Raw genomic sequence first — 17,709 nt, forward strand, 5'->3', positions numbered from 1 at the left:
CATGAAGAAAGTGTGTTCATAAAGCCCCTCTTATAACCATACATGAAAGCCGTGCTGTTAAGAACTTTACTTCGTGATTTGTTTTCTTGGTTATATATTTCTTGTAAAGTTTTTATAAAGTTTCCCTTTGAAGATGAAAACCAGTTTCAGCTGTCTTATGAGAGAAAAATTGGTATGGGGGGAGAGGGGCAATCCTTCTTTATGCATGGCCTAAAAGGAAGCTGGAAGGGAAGGCTCTGTAGGTCTAGAGCCTCTCCTTAGACACGCCTTTAGAACTGTGACCAGAATTTTACAAACAGGAAATGAACACTTTAGTATATCCCACCCCTCATCCCACTCCTGCAGACTATCTCCATGAGGTCATAGGCAAGTACTTTACCTTCTCCTGGTCCAGCCCAGCCTTCCTCCAGAGGTGGAGGTGTGACTAACGGGGCAGTCTCCACTCCAGAGTATTGGTACCTGACAAAATAGATCAGGTCTTGTATGTTATCCAACGCCTTGGCTTCTTCCAACGGGCTGCTCTCTTTTGAGCCCAGGTCCCTATTTTTGGTCACTCGTGCATCAAGCATTTTCTCCGCCATACTTAGAATTAGTGACTCTGAGGCTCGGAAGACTTTGTCTAGGACTTTCTCCACGTTGTATGGCAGGCTGTCCCGATGCGCTGATCTCAGCTTTATCGACATGTCTTGGAGCAAGCCCTCCAGCTCATGAATATCGAAGTACTTTAGGAAACGATACAGGGACTGTTGGTCATCCTTGAGGAAGCTGTTTATGATAGGCAAGTCTTCCCTTATACTCTTGAGCACTATGTCAGGAATTTCAGGTGTAGCTCGCTGGGACAGGTCATCCCCAGGATCTTCAGCATCAGGCCCCTGGCTTTCTGAGTCTCCAAGCTCCTTGGTATCTTCCAGCTCCCCTTCTGAGATTTCTTCTCCCCCAGGGTCTTCAAGGCCCAAGGTATTGACTAGTTCCTCGGGATTGTCTTTTTGTAGGTCATTAGGATTTTTATTCAGAACAGCTTCCCTGGAGCTTGGAGTCTGGGCTGCTGTCTCGTCAGGAAGACCAGGGACTTGAGAGGGCCTCTGGGCTGTCATATCTGCTAGATGGCTTTCTTCTCTGTCCACCACCACACTACCTGACTCCTTGCCCACATCACCTGCCTCTTCAGACGTGGTTTCACTCTTTTCACCAGTCTCCAAAATCATATTAGCCACTTGTTTGTTTTTTTCAGTGTTAAGATTAAGGCTCCCCAATATTACTTTTTCGAAGACTTGAGAATTCATATCTGACCTCCCGTCATGACCGCTGGGGTAATTTTCTCTAGACTGCTGTGCGCTCACAGCATTTTCATCCTCCAGCAGCCCCTCTGGGGGATAGTCGTCTTCCTCCTCCTCCTCGGCATCTGGCCTTCCAGGTTGGACACTCAGCACTTTCGAGCTCTCAGCCTCCTGTGTCCTTTGTACAGCCTTGGGTGGCTCCGTATCTGTAGGATCTTCCCTGCCCTCTTCCTCCGGAAACCCTGTCTTCTCTTTCACATGCTTACTGACTACAGCAGCTATGTCTCGCGCTTGCTGCCAAGAGAGATTTCTTCCCGAAATAGGAACTTTTCCCTCCAGTTCTCTTGAGAAACCAGTTTCCTCTGGAGGGGAGAATCTAGGTTGATTCTGAGTTTTAAGACTTGGTTCTAGAAATCCCTCCTGCTGGCTGGCTTTTGGTCCACTGATGGAAACGTCTGGAACCTCTGTACTGTCTTTGGATGCATCAGGCTTATAATTTCCCATGAGTGGTGCAACACCCAAGGATTTGTGCTTGTTATTTTCTGTCACTGAACTCCCTGCAGCTCTGTGTACTAATTCACTCTCCAAGCTGTCTCTCTGGATCTCTCTGGTCTTGTCTTCATGGAGTGTTTCCTTTGAGATATGGATAACTGGTTCTTTTAGGCCATTTTCTTTTTTTTCAAAAACGGCTTTTAGTCTAAAGTCTTTGCCTTTTTCTGCAGATGGCAGAGGGTTGAGCTTGCTACTCTGAGAACGATAAGCACTCGCCGTTTCTGACTTGGCATCTTCTGATTCTGACTCAGGATGTACCAGGCCTCTCCTGGATTCCTGTATTTCCTTTTCTTCTGTAATGACAAGTTCTGGGTCTGTTTCTGAGTCCTTTACATCACTTGTTTTGGTCTCTTCTACAAAAAAATCATCACCTTCATCCTCATGGTCTGTATAGCCGGCTGTTGACCGTGGCTTCCTCTGATGGCTAGGTGAAACTGACACATCCTCCTCCTTGATAGATTTCTCTAAATCTCCCACACCCGTTTTTCCTTCACCTCCTGTGACAATAGAAAAGAAACTATCCCCCCAGGTTGTCAATACATCTTTATTGTCATCTCTGATGCCAGGAGGCAGAGTGGATTCAACTTTATCTTCTTCACTCAAGTTCGGATCCTTATCTGTTAAATATTTCTCTATCCCAGGGGCTTTCTCATCTTTGTCTGCAAAGGTTAGTAATGGTAGCTCATCAGAGCTGTCTGCGTTCTCCTCTTCCTCATCATCCTCCACTGGGTAATACTCAGCATCCAGCTCTTCATCGAAACCATCTTCTAATGAAGTGACCAATCTTGTTGCCTCATCATCAGACACAAGGGCATCAGCAGTTGAGCCAAGCTTGGTTTTCAGGTCAAGACTCATTTCTGTTTTCAGGACTTTGTAAGCATCTGTCTTCTCCTGCTCCACAGAGGTGGAAGAACTATTGCCAGTTCTGTTTTCGCTTCCTGGCACTTTTAATTTATCGTGCAGAATTTCTTCAAAAGTGTCCAATGAAGACTGCACTCCCTGAGTATTAGCTGCTAGATTGCCATGAGGATGGCTCTCCTGAGCTGAGGACTGTCTCTGCAGTTCCTCAGTTTTCTCTGAGAAAGCACCTTCTCCATCCTCTGAATCAGTTCTGACTGCCTTGGACTCAGGTGCAGGGTCAAGTTCATGGTCCTGAGACCCCTCAGGAGAGTTCTCTCTGTGCTGAGAAACTTCTTCGGCTTTCTCCGACTCTTTGGGTACAGAGTCCTCCAGTTCCAAAGATCCTAAAAGGTCTTCTACATCATAACTATTAAAATCATCTCTTCCTCCATCAAAGCAAACGAAGTCTGTCTCCTGTATGGGGAAAAGAAAGACATTAGCATCTCAACAAGCCAGTGTCCCAAGAGCAACTCTTATTCATACCAGCGATAGAGATAACACTTGATTCTAGGAGGGCTTTGAGCCAGTGCTGGGCCAGTATAGGTATGTATCAAGTTGGGAGGGAGAAGAACGACTCATATGACTGATGGGTTTGCTCAGCCCCCATCCCTGTATCTGTTTGGAAGATAATCTGTTCCCCCGTGCTGTCAGTTTCATGGAGACAGTTGGAGGCTTCCTGTTGGCCAGCTCTGGTTAGGTGAATCTGTCTTATTCTACAGTGCAATTATTTCTGCATTAAAAAAAAAAAACCAAAACCAAAAAGCTGGGTCATATTCTCTAAAAAGCACATCGAGTAAACAAACGAAGTCCTGATATTCTCCCTCTGCGCAACTTCTGTGTTTCTCGGTTTGTTCTGAACACTCAGTGGCAGTGATTTTTATTGTCAGCTTGACAGCATTGATAATTGTCTAGGAGACAGGCCTCTGGGCATGGCTGTGAAAGTTTCTAGCCCAGACAAGGGAACTGACAAGGGAAGACCCACCATAAACTTGGGCAGCAGCATCTAGGGGCCTGGGTGACATAAGAAGCAGAAAGCAACCTTCATGCCAGAATTCATCTCTCCAGCTGCTAACCACAGATGAGCAGCTGCCTTACGCCTCTGCAGACAAGACTTTCCTGCCATGATGAACTAACTATACCTCAAACCACGAGACAAAACACGCGTTTCTCTCCAAGTACTCCCGACAGCAAGAGAAAAGTAACAGACAGAAGGGGAAGGCGGCTGTCCTGTACTGGGCCTCCCGTTTCTAGTATCAGGATGCTCATTTTGTCAACAATCTGTCTGGGGAGCAGCAGGACCACACAGCTCTCTACCCTAGAGTCCTCTATGCCATACCTCTCTGCCCACCCAGCTACAAACAGGCAGGATTACCGGGCTGTGGTGTTCTAAGTCTTCATGGATTTTTGAATCTCTTCATTGGACTTGGAAATGTTTATCGGCCAAAAAGGCATCTTAGTGACAGAGTGAGAATTTAAAGCAGTGGTTCTCAACCCGTGGGGCTTGAACTGTTTTGAGGTCAAATAGCCCTTCCATAAAAGTTGTATATCAGATATTCACGTTACGATTCATAACAGCAGCATAACTACAGTTATGAAATAGCAACACAATAATTATATGGTTGGGGGTCACCACAACATGAGGAACTGAATTAAAGGGTTGGAGCATTAGGAAGGTTGAGAACCACTGCTTTGAGGGATGAGAATGGAGTCAGAGGGGTGAGAATGGAGCCAGAGGGTGTCAAAGTGTCACTTTCTAATATCTGGAACAACCAGAAAACATGGTTTAGGGGGAATACCTTTCAGTAAGTTAGAGTTCCTGGCAGCAGTTAGTATCTGTTTCTAAGACTTCATATATCTGGGTTCTTTCTTTCCCCACAAGCAACTGGTGCCAAAGGAATAACATACTAAGAAGAACATTAAAAGAACAACTAAGAAACTTGTCCCCAACCAAACTTTCACAATATTCTGGGGAGGACTGGTGACTTCTTCCCCTCATCACCAGCATTTCCGAGCCATTGCCTTAATGTCAAGAGAAGGATGTCATGGGAAGAGTGACAAGAGGGAACACAGAGTCTGTAGCAGGTGAGGTCTCTCTCCCTTCCTGCACAGTCTGTTAACAGAGAACCCCAACATGTAAAACAATATGATGACCCCCGAGAGTATAGAGGGCTGTGAAGAGCAGTGTCAGGTCTGTGACCAGTCCACAAACTCCCTTAGAGCTGCAGCCTCATGCCCTGCAGCCACCCGAAAGACATTAACTGTTGGCATTAACTGTTATGTTCCAAAGCCTCAGAAAAGAATCACTGGGGATGGGGATTCTAGGATGAAAAATCACCTCGGACACAAGAGCACCATAAGTCTGTGCTGTGGATAAATGCTCTGTAGAGGGAGAGCTAGACCCTTACAGACTTGAGACTGTACCTCACATAAAGCCCTTACATCGCCTTTCCAGATCTGTGACATAGGCCATTAGATTACTAGAGTCAGGGACAAAAAGCCTTTGTAGCAACAGGGTCTGCATACAACTTAGAGTTTGATTAACTGAGCCCACTTTCTATGTGTTTAAAATGCTTAGTACCCAAATTAGGACACCTCTTTCTGCTTGTAAAATAAAATTGTTTACCAATATAACTAAGTATAACAGTTTTTTTTTTCCTTTCTTGGTTTTTTTGAGACAAAGTCTTAAGTAGTTCAGGCTGGCTTTTTAAGTTCAGGCTCTTTAAGAGTGCATACTGACCCTGCCACTGCTTCCGCCCAAATACTAGGATTATAAGTGGGTATCATCGCACTTGGCTAAGACATTAAATCTTAACTTTTACATACTTTTAAAAAAAGGAGATATATCAGTCTACAGCCTATAAGAACATCAACTCCAATATATTAGACAATTCTCAGAATACATAATCTCCTGTAAATGCTTTTCAAACATTTCTTCTTTTCTAGTTAGTTTGATTCCAAATTCAAATCTGATGCACAAATGTTTTGTTTTTCCCCTGTCCAAGCATGGCCAAAGTCTTTCAGAAGAGATGACTGTACTATATAAGTACTGTCTGGGGAAATGCAGTACCTTTGCCTGACAGCATCTTAAACTGCCACCACCACCACCAGCAGCAGCAGCACGAGTTTTAATTTATTAAAACTGACGACTGTGGTAGGCAGTTTGTCACTGAGAACAACTTACGTCTGCTGGGATGTGTAGCTCTTCCTCCGTGTACTTATGAAGCACCTTGATCAAATCTTTTGGAAAATATCCAAAACTGTGTCCAACCTATGTGAAAAAAAAATGGGCAAAGGGGACAAATGTCAATCAAGTTCTGTATGAGAAATACAAAGGACGGCCTTCAGCCATGACGGGAAATACTTAGAGAGGCAAGGTATAAACAAGAGGAATAGACATTTGCTGTTAATAATTAAGCTGCAATGACTGTGCCGATGAAGATTAATATTGTTAAGCCAACAGGTCTCTAAGCCACAGCCATGTTCTTTCGTATATCACTATGTATAACATTAACATAGTGTTAGCATCAGAAGTAATCTGAGATCCGAACAAGAGAAGCTTCCTGCAGACTGTGTGGTTAAGACCTGATAAACCAAAACTGACTAGACACACAGTTCTAAATGATCTCTGGCCAGAATTTACGTGAGCGCTTGATAACACTGCTCCTCAGCCACGTCTAACAAGTATCCCTTAAATCAGTTCACTGCAGCCATGGAAATCAGTAGAAGCAAACAAGACTTCTCAAATGTGTGCGGCTGCAACAAACACTACTTAGCGAGCGATACCATGTGCTATGATAGCTTCTTCCAAAACCAGTGTTCAGAAGTATTTGGGGGCATTAACTAAAATTACGAACTAATGCATACTTACCTACTACTCAGGCTTCAGCTTTATGTAAAATCAATCTACAGAAATAACCCCAGTCTTTCTTAGCACTCATAACTAAGATACATAAAATGTGCATGTGTGAATAGAAGCTCCCTGTGAGAAACTGTCCTTCACTGGCCATGGTCTGAAACAAAGCAGGGACCAATTCCCAACCAATGAAGAAACAGACTGGTAGACAGACTGATAGGCAGACTGATAGATAGACAGACTGATAGGCAAGCCCACCTTATCATTAATTCTAAAGTCTCCCCATTCACTAGTGTTCTGGGTCTATCCGAAAACCATCTGGTTTGTTCATGTTAGCACTAGAACAAAGATTAGATAAGAAAGGGCATTAAAAGCTATGAGCCTAGCAGATAAACCTTGAGACTGTAGGAAACAAAAAACAAACAAACAAACAAAAAAGGCTACAGAATGAGAATTAAGATACTCAAACAAGTTATTCTGAAAACTAAGAATTGTTCGTTCTGGAAATAGTGAGATTCCCGAAATGAGAAAGAGACTGAGCAGAAATACATTTCCCTTCTGTAGGAAAATTCTACTGAGGTTGGCCATAGACAAGAGAAGGAATCCAGAGATACGAGAAAAAGGGAGGGGGCACTCCTCCGTAATCTGTCAATTGAGACTACAGCTCACAGAAAGCTCCAGGATCAGACTCTGGGTGCCACCCTTTCCTATTGTCTCAGGGAACTACAGGCCCTCACAGAGGTAATTCTTATCTAATCTGGCTTCTGTGTATCACCCCTGCCAAGGCACTGCTGACTTGATTTGTGGGTGGAGAGGATAGTGTCTGCCTTAGGAGGGCCACTTCTGCCTAAGGTACTTCAAAAACAAGTATAATTAAGTGCTATATTGCCCTGTAAAGAAACACTCAAAAAGATGGCAGATCAGACATGTGGTTTTTTGACTTGATAATGAGCTGAGACACCAGCTGGCAGGCAAGCAAAGCAGTAAAATGACTGTCACAGGAGCCGGGCAAACAGTCCCACCCAGGCGTGAACATAGCCACCAGCAAAGATCTCTTTCTGGCTGGATGCTGAAAGCAGGGTTTCTTAAGGAAGCAAGGTGAGGGCCGGGATGTAGAGTGCTTGCCTATTGCATATCAAGTCTTGGTTTGGTATGAATCACTACGCAAATGGTGCATACCTGTAATCCCAGCGTGGAGTGCCTTCCACGTGGAGGCAGGAGGATCAGAAGCTCGAGGCTAGCAGAGTAAGAACTCCAGAGGGAACAATATGTCTAGAGGAGGAGAGCTAACGGGCCGGAGGAAACCAGAAAGCCAGCTTATTTCTTCAGAAGCCCCAAGGCCAAATGAACACAAATGGACTGTGGACAAATGTAACACAGGCACATAGGAAGCAGCCCCGGAGTCAAGACTATGCAGACACTCACCTGGGAACCATGAGAAAGCAGCACAGACCCTTCCTCATATCTGTAAGGAAGCCTGTGAGAACCACTGGGATGCTGTCTAAATAAAGGGCTGTGCCCAACCTCTTGATGCTGTGAACTCCTCCAGAGGAGCTGGAATGCTGACAGAACAAGTTTTTTCTCCATAAGAGGTTGCTAGAACCTTGTTCTGTGTTGGTCATTTGGTGTTTTATTGAGAATGAACATTTGAGGTTGGGAGTTGGGGGTGTGTCTAAGCTGGAATATCCCATGGGTCATCATAGATCCTTTAGTCAACAACCTCCCATGTAACAGTCCTCTTCAGAGGAAAAAGACAACTCTCATGCTTCTCAGTCAGGTCCCTGCTGGTGAATCTGCTTCTTAAACTATACCAGGGCATGGTGGAGACAGCCAAGGTCAGCCATGTCTGATACCAAGAGGCAAAGAGTGTCAGGAACAGAATCCCAGAGGGACCTTCCAAGCACAAAGAAAGCAAGAAAAAGATACCTCAGAAGTTACAAACCCACCAAGTAAGAATGGACACAGTGAGCAAAGTGTCTCCCATTTTGTGTGTGCCTATCTATATGTGTGTATGTGTATGTGCATGTATGTGCAGGTCTGTGTTTGTACAGATGTAGGTGTGTGTGTACAGTTCAGTGTATGTGTGTGCAAGTGTGTGTGTGTGTGTGTGGTGCATGCGTGTGAGTGTATGTGTGTGTGTGTATGTGTGTGTGCAGTTGAGTCTGTGTTACATGTGTATGAGTATATGTGTGTGTGTGCATGTGGTTAGAATGTGTGGTACACATGTGTGATTGTATGTGGTAAACGTGTGTGTGCATGTGTGTGTGTGTTAGAGTATGTGTGGTACACATGTATGAGTATGTGTGTACATGTGTGTGTGTGTGTGTGTGTGTGTGTGTGTGGTATACATGTGTGAAGGCCACAGGACAACCTCACTGTCATTTTTCAAGTGCTGTCTACTTTGTGGGTTTGTTTGGGGTTTTTTTTGTTTTTCTGGGGGGGTGTTTGTTTTTTGTTTTTTTTTGTGGTTTGAGATAGGGTCTCACTCTGTAGGCCAGGCTAGCCTGAAACTGGCTACGTAGACCAGGATGGCATCAAATTCGCAGAGGCCTGCCTGCTTCCCCCTTACTCATGTCTCACCTTGGGTTTTTTCTCTCTCCGAGTAGATGAGGCTGGCTGGTCTGTGAGTCCTCGGGATCAGCCTGTCCTGCGCATCCCTGACTCTGGCATTATTAGCACAGCCCACGAAGCTTGGCTTTTAAAAGTAGGTTCTGGGGAGCAAACTCTGGTCCTGACCAAGCTATCACCCTAGCCCTGTTTTGGCTTTTTGACAGACTACTTTCACAGAGAAATGCCGTATAAAGTCAACTTTAACCCTGCACACCCGAAGCACTGTCTTGCACATGGCTTGCAAGATTAGTGACCACAAATACTCCTTTCTTGAAGCACGGGAAGCTTTTCAAGTCTTTGCCATTTTGACTTACAGTGAGTATACAGGCAACTTCCTCTCTAGCTGTGGAGCAGTAGCCAGAACCAGTTCAGTTCTGTTTCAGAAACCTCTGCCTTACCCCTACTGTGTGCCAGGCCTAAGGCCTGCTAGGACCACAGGGCTGCTTTCTGTTTACAGTCTAGGAGTGACACCATCGACAACCTCCACTAAAGTGATTTAAATCTGCAGTGCTACAAAAATCCAACAAAAACAAGAAAATAAAGCTTTTCACTGTTTTACTTACAGTTCCAGCCCAAACTTCAGGGAATCCTCCTGCTAGTTTGTAGTAGACATATACATCATCACCTTTTTTAAAATTCACAAAACGACAATCAGGGCCCGTGAAGTCTTCAAGAGCTTTACCACGGTACATCAACACTGCATACAGAAATACAAAAGAACAAAATAATATTAGGATGTTCACAGTCTCCTCCACACTTTCTAATTTTTTAAAGGCGGGGTTGCAGGCATCCCAAGCTGGCCTTAAACTTTTTTGGTAGCCAAGGATGGCCCCAGAGCTCCTCATCCTCCTGCCTTCATCTCTCCAGTGCCGGGTTTTGTGCATCTTAGGCAAGCATTACCCATCAGCTCTTAGAGATTTCTCAGGAAATCTCTAAGCATCCCATTGTAAACAATAATCAAGCCTTCCCAGTACTCTTCTGGAATTCATTTCAGTTCACATGCCCCAAGTGTCTAACGTCCCCAGACCTCACTGCTGTAAGTCACATCATCTCCTACAGTCAGATGAGGGAAACTTTCTGCTTTTCTCCTGGCTAAGCCTGAGGAACCGAAAACCATGTGCCCACTACCACGGATGGCTGCTCTCAGGTCAACTCTTTGTTTTCCTCTATGATCTTCTAGCCTACCCACCCACCCACCCACCCTTTTTTTTTTCCTGTTTCATAATCATAAAAAGCTTAGTTTGTGGATGTGTAAATGCAGGTGCAGGTGCTAACTGGTTTAAACATAGCTAACTGTGGAGATAACAGGGAGCCAGGAAGAATGCCCAGGAATCCCCAAGGGGTCAATTAAACTTGAACTAACCACTAACAGGCACTGCCTGTAAGTGGCTGCAACTGTTTCTTTGCGGCAGTAAACACTGCCAGTTTCATTTGTGGCTAAGTTGTTGTCTCTGCACAGTGTCTGGATGAGTTAACAGGGAGGCAAATTATCACATTCTATCAGAGATTCAATCAATCACAAGGCAGTGTTTTCTAAAAGCAAGTAACATTGATATCTCAGCATTAAGAATCACCTACCAGGCCTGGTGATGTAAACCTATAATTCCACTATTCAGGAAGCTGAGGCAGGGGGATCATAAGTTCAAGGCTTGACTGGAGTACAGAGGGAGTTCAATGGCAGCCTAGGTAACTTAGTACAAAGAGGACCAAAGATATAGCTCAATAGTAGAATTCTTGATGCTTGTATGCTATAGACAAGGCCCTCGGGTCAGTCCTCCAGTATTGTGTGTGCGTGTGCGCATGCACACAAACATGTATACACACACATACACACACACACACACACACACACACACACACAAATCTAAACAAGCTTTCAAAACAAATTTTTCTAGAAACAAAATTCAAGATGGGTATCTCATTTGTCAGGAGCCAAACAAAACTATGTGACAAGGTCAAAAGTTATTTTCTCATTTAAAATGCAGCTCTTTGGCCAGGCATGGCGGCATGTGTCTTTAATCCCAGCACTGGGGAGGAAGAGGCGGGCAACTGCTCAATGAGTTCTGGACCAGCCTAATCTCAAAGTGCATTCCAGGCCAGCTAGGGCTGCATAGTGAGACTCCATCGCAAACAAACAAATAAATAAATATAAATACAGAATTTCCATCACACCAACAGAAGCAGCATTTGCCAAATGAAATTAACAGTGCATTAAAGGGCAGAGACATGGGGTAATGGAAATGTGCACTTTGTCTAAAAGCCAATTAGCAATAGTATAAAAACATGTCTTTAAAATACATCTTCAAGGGACATGCATGCATTTAGAGGAGCTAACTTGGTTTTTAAAGCTAAAATAAGATTACTTTTAGGTATGCCAGCATCCTAATTCAGATGAGACTGAGCAAGAGGCCAGACTAAAGGAACTTCAGACTGCGGATTCTACTCAGGTTGGAAACAGCACTGTTTCTGGTTCCCTCCTTAGATTCTTGAGGATGTACAGTAACGTATCAAGGACAGCCAATCACTGATGAGTGACACGCACACTGAATGACACCTTTTCTGACACCTGACACCTCCATCACAAGCACTCCCTACCTCCAGCACACACCTGGGTCCTGCTTCTTCTATTGTCCCTTACATTTGTTTGGGCATGGGCCATTCCTCAAGTTACACTATAGCCCAGAACGCTTCCAACCACGAGGAGTCTCAGTTCTGAGGCAGCATCAGTGATATGGCCTTCCCAAGTTTTGAAGAACTCAGGTAAGACAATGCTTGACACCAAAGAACAGAAAACACTTGGCAATATTCAACAGCCAAATGGTGGTAGAACATGAAAGGGAGAATTCGCCATTGCGGCTTTACCTTCGTGGATTATTTACATTGCCCCTGGGTTCCAGCTAGGACCAAGAATCTCGGTGACATAAATTACAGGCACCTCCTTTTTTCTTTAATGGTATTGGAGTAAACCATTCAAGTTATGAATTTTGCTTTTTTTTCATAACACCAATTGAAATATAAATGGCTAACCTGCACTCTTCTTAGTCTTTTAGAATGAGTAATTTTCTGTATGTACTGCTTGTGAAGGACATCGTCAGTGAGTTACACAGTTGCTGGAGACCAACCTAAAAACAGTGTGAATTACTCTGGGCAGGAAAGGGTCCCAGCAACACAGGGGACTAAGGAAAAGGCTGGACTGACTCCTGAGACCCTTTTAGTATTTGTTATCACCGTTACAGTAATAGCCCTCTTCTAATCCTAACCTTCCCCCATGGCCCACCTCCAGCCCTGGCACCTCCAACCTAGGACGAGGACGCGACTGCGCACAGAGAAGAAGGCTGCGGTTCTCAGGTAGTGACAGGTGCAGCAACTTGGCCTCTTTAAGAACGAAAGATTTTGACCTTCCCGCAGCCCTACTTGGGAGCTGGCAAGAAGCTTCTATGCAAAAGAGCGACAGGACTGAAGGAGAAAATCAGGGAGACCTCAGAATACACGGCTTGCTTGGCCTCGGGACTCGTCCCAAACCTAAACTCCAGTTCCTCTGGTTCCAAAAGTGATGCGAGCCAAGAGGCGAAGAGACAGCGCCGGGGTGCCTTCTGGAGGAACCCCGCCGTCAATCGGCCGCTGGGATTGCGCTCTGGATCCCTAAGCGCGTGGATCTCGGTCTTGCGTGGACCCAGGTCCCCGCGGCTGGCGTTGAGACGCTTTTGGCTGCAGCATGGAGCACCCAGGATGCGGGGGCGCGCCACCCCATCACCCCGGGAGCCAAGGCGGAGATCGGGGGTAAGGAAGCAAGGAGATGCATCCTGGAAACCCGACTTGGTCTGCGGCGCCCCCAGCCCGGTCAGAGGAGCAGAGAGCAAACCCGGCAACAAGTGGTAGGCACGGCCTCTACGGCAGGGCTACCCGGGCGACTGCCGAGTAGAGCACATCCGCGTGGGCTCCGTGGGCCTGCGACCCCCTAGGCCAGGTGCGGGCTGTGGGACTCCGACCCGCGCGGCCACCACCGCCACCCGGGAACCCGCCGCCCGCCCCGCCATCCCGCACTCACTGCTGCACTCTGCATCCCCGCACACTTTGAGGTCCGAGAAGCGCCGTCCGGGGCTGAGGTCCGGCTGGCCCGGGACCCACCAGAGCGCCCCAAGCACGAACAGCCAGAAGAGCAGCCCCGGCGCCGCAGCCATGTTGTGGCCACCGCGGGCGCGAGTGACGCGGAGGCCGCCGGCGGGCGGTGCCGGGGGCGGGGCAGGAGAAGGCGGGCTGCTGCGAGTGACACGTCAGAAAGGGCTCAGCAAGAGATGCGCGGTGACTTGGAGGAGGCCTTGGCATCCCTTCCGAACTGCTACCTTGACAACCGTCAGAGGCACCTTCCCCTCGCCCAATCGAGAGCCTCGGCTCAGGCGCCTTCTCAGACGACCCTCCGCGTCACCGGGTTCGTCATCCGCATCTCAGCGCCAACCCAACAGGTTCTTTCCGTCTTCCTCCTTCAGCTTCGGATTTTTGGTCCATGCTAAACAGCCATCCCTCTTCATCATTTCTTCCAACTACTGCCTTTCGTTCTGAACCGCCAAGTCCCACACAGGACTGGCCACAGTGTGCAACTGATCCATGCACAACCCCCCACCCTGGCACACATACACTTCAGACTCCATAGGATTCTTTGGGACCTTTCACATGGATTCACATGGCCTTTTATTTCAATGGAGTCACATGGCCTTTTATTTCAATGGAGTAGTGGGTGAGACAGTAAATTAGAAAGTGGCATTCTAAGGTTGGTGGACAGTGGTCTTCTGCCCAAGATCTTCAGATTTATGTCGCTGTCCATAAAGGACATAAAGTCATTTGGTCTAGCACCAAAGTGTTCAATTCCATCTCCTTTGCCAGAACTGTAAGCCAGACACATTTCATGGCGCACCCGAACGCCCTTACGTTGCCAATAGCACTGTCTCAATCTTAAGGATAAATTCGGTGGTGTCTCTCCTTTCCTTAAACCTTCTTATAACTCCGAATTTCCACGTAACATGCAATGGCTTTACCACAGACTGCTCCATCTCTCTGTCCCTTTACCCTGTTTCCTGGCATTCTTCCCCTCCTCTGTTAGGCCCACTCAAACAGAGCAACCCCACTCTTTCCACACCTCAAATAGCTCCATAGGAGCTGTTGTTTATGTGGCGCTGGAGACTGGGCATGCTCAGTAAAGCGCTGAGCTACATCCCTGCCCTAATTTGTTTTGTTCCTTCCTGTTCCTCGGTGCCTAGGGAAATACCTGGGACTTGTGATGTGCTCAACAATGATCTGCTGTGTGAAACACGTTTCCCCTCGGATCACACTCCTGATTTAAACAGTCTTTAAACAGTCGCTACACCGGGCACTGAGTGCTTTCCCCTCGGCAGCATCCGCAACACCAGGAACAGATCTTCGGACACGTTGATTGTTAGATGGGAACACATCTGTCAGGGCAACTACACTCTCACTGCACTGTTTTCTGTTGTCCTGGATGCCACCAGGGTACAAGGGCAGGTCAGAGTGATTTAAACGTCGTCTTATTTCTACAGAATAGAATTAAATAACATACCATTGGTAGAAAAGGAAGGATAAAATAGCATGACATTTTTACTTAAGTAAACTTTTACATACAGGGTCAGTGTTCCTGTTACTGAAGAATACACTGCTTGGCTCAGGAAGGTTTTGCTTTTGAAATATATTTATGCTGGAGAGTTCAACGGCAAACTTAAGAGATGCTGCTGAAGAGGAAAAGTGGTTCTGGAAAAGGAGAGAAAGGAGGTGCAGCCTCTGGGAACGACAGTGCTGGCAAGAAGTCTCGGGGCCTAAAGGTGGTAGTAAGTCAGTAAAGGTCAGACACAGTCTATGTGGAAAACACGGGGAAATCATGGAAAAGTTAGAGTCTGGGATGAAATCCAGTGAGGTGACCGCCATGCAATATAGTGAAGACAAAGCCAGTCAAGGGGAGTGATTGGGATTGGGTGACCAGAGGATCCATGGTGGAGCCATTTCAAAAATTAGTATTTGCCTTGCCTGCAAGTGAGATGGATAAACCTGTGTTTATAGACCCAACAGTTAAGACAAAATTTGGATATCATATTATCGCAGTTAAAAGAAAAAAATAAAACTGGGCGGTGGTGGCATATCCCTTTAATCCCAGCACTTGGGGCAGAGACAGGCAAGTTTCTAAGTTCAAGGCCAGCCTGGTCTACAGAATGGGTTCCAGGACTGCCAGGACTACACAGGGAAACCCTGTCTCAAAAAAGCAAACAAACAAAAAAAAAAAAAGGAAAAAAATCACATGAAAGACTGAAAAAAAATGTATCTTTTGTGGGAATGCATGGCAGAGGTTGGAAGATGACTGGAAGAAGTAGTTCTTTCTGTCCTGTACTTCCGGTTCCAGGGATCAAAGTGACGTCTTCAGGCCTGGCAGGAGGTGCCTTTATTCACTGGCTCATCGGGTCCTGGAGGTTTAATTTATGTTTCTCTAAAACATGTATTTCTTTAAAGAGACACTAATCCATCTAGTGGATAATTAGAGAAAACTTCTCAGGCGACAACTGGGGTGGTAGTGGCAGCTCTTTCCCACCAGAATGTGTAACTAGTGTGTGACTAGGCTCTGTTGTTGCTCATGGCGTTTGAGTGTGTGACTCTGATACTTAACATAAATTCTAACCTATGTGCATTGTTCGCTAACCTCACGAAGGGGATTTTCACTGGTTGTGTAATAGTTAAAAGTGCACAAGTGTTGTCTGTGGTGGAAAGGACATAGAAATATAAAATATGGCAGGTTCTTGACCTTGGGAAATCTGATGTGTGAATGAGAAGACAAGATGAATATATCTGAAATAAGCAGAAGACAGTATTATAATACATATCATTGCAAATTTGCTCTGACGCCTGTCCAGAAGCATCTAGCCTACCAGTTAAATTGCCAAGAAGAATTGTTTTATATGAATAATGAAACTACTCAGTGTCCAAAAAGCAGTGACATTCACTGAGGGCTACAGCTTCTAGCGAAGACAAAGAAGTTAAAAACAGTGGACAGGGCTCAAGAGCAGAGTGGGCATCACAGAAGAAAATCCTAGTGAACTACAGAAGTGTTATAAACTCCCCAGAACAACACAGAAAGGACCCTGAAGAAATGAACCACCAGCACTCACAACTTAACCAGTCCAATATATGTGTAACTGAGGTCTCCAAAAGAGATGTATCAGAAAGTATGTGTGACGGAATCATGGTGGAAATGTTCTCAAACTGATGATCACTTACAGACTCACTTACAGACTCAGGGAGCGCAATACATCCCAGGATCATGAAGAATGACAAAACAATTGCCATGCAGTGAATGCTTAAAACCGGTAGTGAGGGAGAAAACTGCAGGGTTCTTAGAGCAGGTGCCCAGAGTACATAGGAATGGAGATAAAATGACAAAACTGGGTTGGTGGTGGCGCACACCTTTGATCCCAGCACTCAGGAGGCAGAGACAGGCCGATCTCTCAGTTCAAGGCTAGCCTGGTCTGCAGATCTAGTTCAAGGACAGCCAGGGCCACATAGAGAAAATCTGTCTCAAAAAAAAAAAAACAATTAGAAACCTAATTCATTCAGTCATTAAAAGTCTTTAAAATTAAAAATAACAAAATAGTGTAATGAGTTAACAAAGAGGCACATTATCACATCTTATTAGGACTCCAGTACATCACAAGTCAGTGTTTTCTAGAAGCAAATAACATTGCTGTATCAGTATTAAGAAGCTTTCATAATAACCAGGTCTGGTGATGTAAACCTGTAATTGTAATATTCAGGAGGCTGAGGCAGGAGGATCATGAGTTCAAGGACAGTCTGGGCTGCACAGTGAGACTCTGATTTATAAGACAAAAACAAAGCTGAGGTCTACAGACGTTGCTCAGTGGTAGAGCACTTGCCTCTGATATGAAAGGCCCTTGGCTTGTATCGTAGTACCTACCACAAACTAAAACAATAATAATAATATAATAATAATAATAATAACAATAATATAAGTGCCCTGGTTGGATAAAAGAAGGATGAATACATTTTAGACACCAAAAGAAAATTAATTGACACCTTAGATTTGTCTTTCAGATATGAGACTAAATCTATTACTGTAAAAGAATTAAAATGAACTTTTACGATTGACTACAGATGGATCACAGACCCTCCCTAAGTATAACAAAAGACAGCATAGGGGCAACTTTTAAATCAGGTATGACTCATGAGATGTGGCATTGAGCCAACCACATGCAACCAAAGAAAAATATATGTTGATGCAGCTCAAGTGTCCCTCTTCAGATAGAAAACACTGTTTCAGGATATTATAAAGGAAAGTGAAAAAACAGTGAGGGAAGAAAATAATAGCCATGCTGGCCCTTGCACTCGGGAAGTATACTCAAGAAGATAAAGAATATTAAGGCCCGCCTAGGCTACTTAGCAAGTTCAAAGCTAACCTAGGCGACATGAAAACCTTGACACAAACTATTTTTCAGAAGAAAATAAGTG

The 17,709-nt window shown here is 45.3% G+C and overlaps 1 protein-coding gene and 1 pseudogene across 2 annotated transcripts in view; one reads left to right on the top strand and one right to left on the bottom strand.

The window, feature by feature from the left end:
* The window catches only part of Mia3 (MIA SH3 domain ER export factor 3), a 44,677-nt gene extending 31,301 nt beyond the window's left edge, over positions 1-13,376 (bottom strand). For both annotated transcript variants that reach the window (XM_028758338.1, XM_028758351.1), the window contains exons 1-4: positions 13,241-13,376; positions 9,756-9,889; positions 5,911-5,997; positions 380-3,143 (exon numbers count right to left, since the gene is read on the bottom strand). In XM_028758338.1, coding sequence (XP_028614171.1) covers positions 380-3,143; positions 5,911-5,997; positions 9,756-9,889; positions 13,241-13,373 — 3,118 coding nt within the window. In that variant the 5' untranslated portion in view covers positions 13,374-13,376. The remainder of the gene's footprint in view (positions 1-379; positions 3,144-5,910; positions 5,998-9,755; positions 9,890-13,240) is intronic.
* Positions 13,377-14,906: 1,530 nt separating this feature from the next.
* Positions 14,907-15,317, top strand: LOC114612536 (annotated as a pseudogene).
* Positions 15,318-17,709: the final 2,392 nt, after the last annotated feature.

This window comes from Grammomys surdaster, unplaced genomic scaffold (assembly GCF_004785775.1).
Source record: "Grammomys surdaster isolate TR1022 unplaced genomic scaffold, NIH_TR_1.0 130, whole genome shotgun sequence".
Classification (NCBI taxonomy): Eukaryota; Metazoa; Chordata; class Mammalia; order Rodentia; family Muridae; genus Grammomys; species Grammomys surdaster.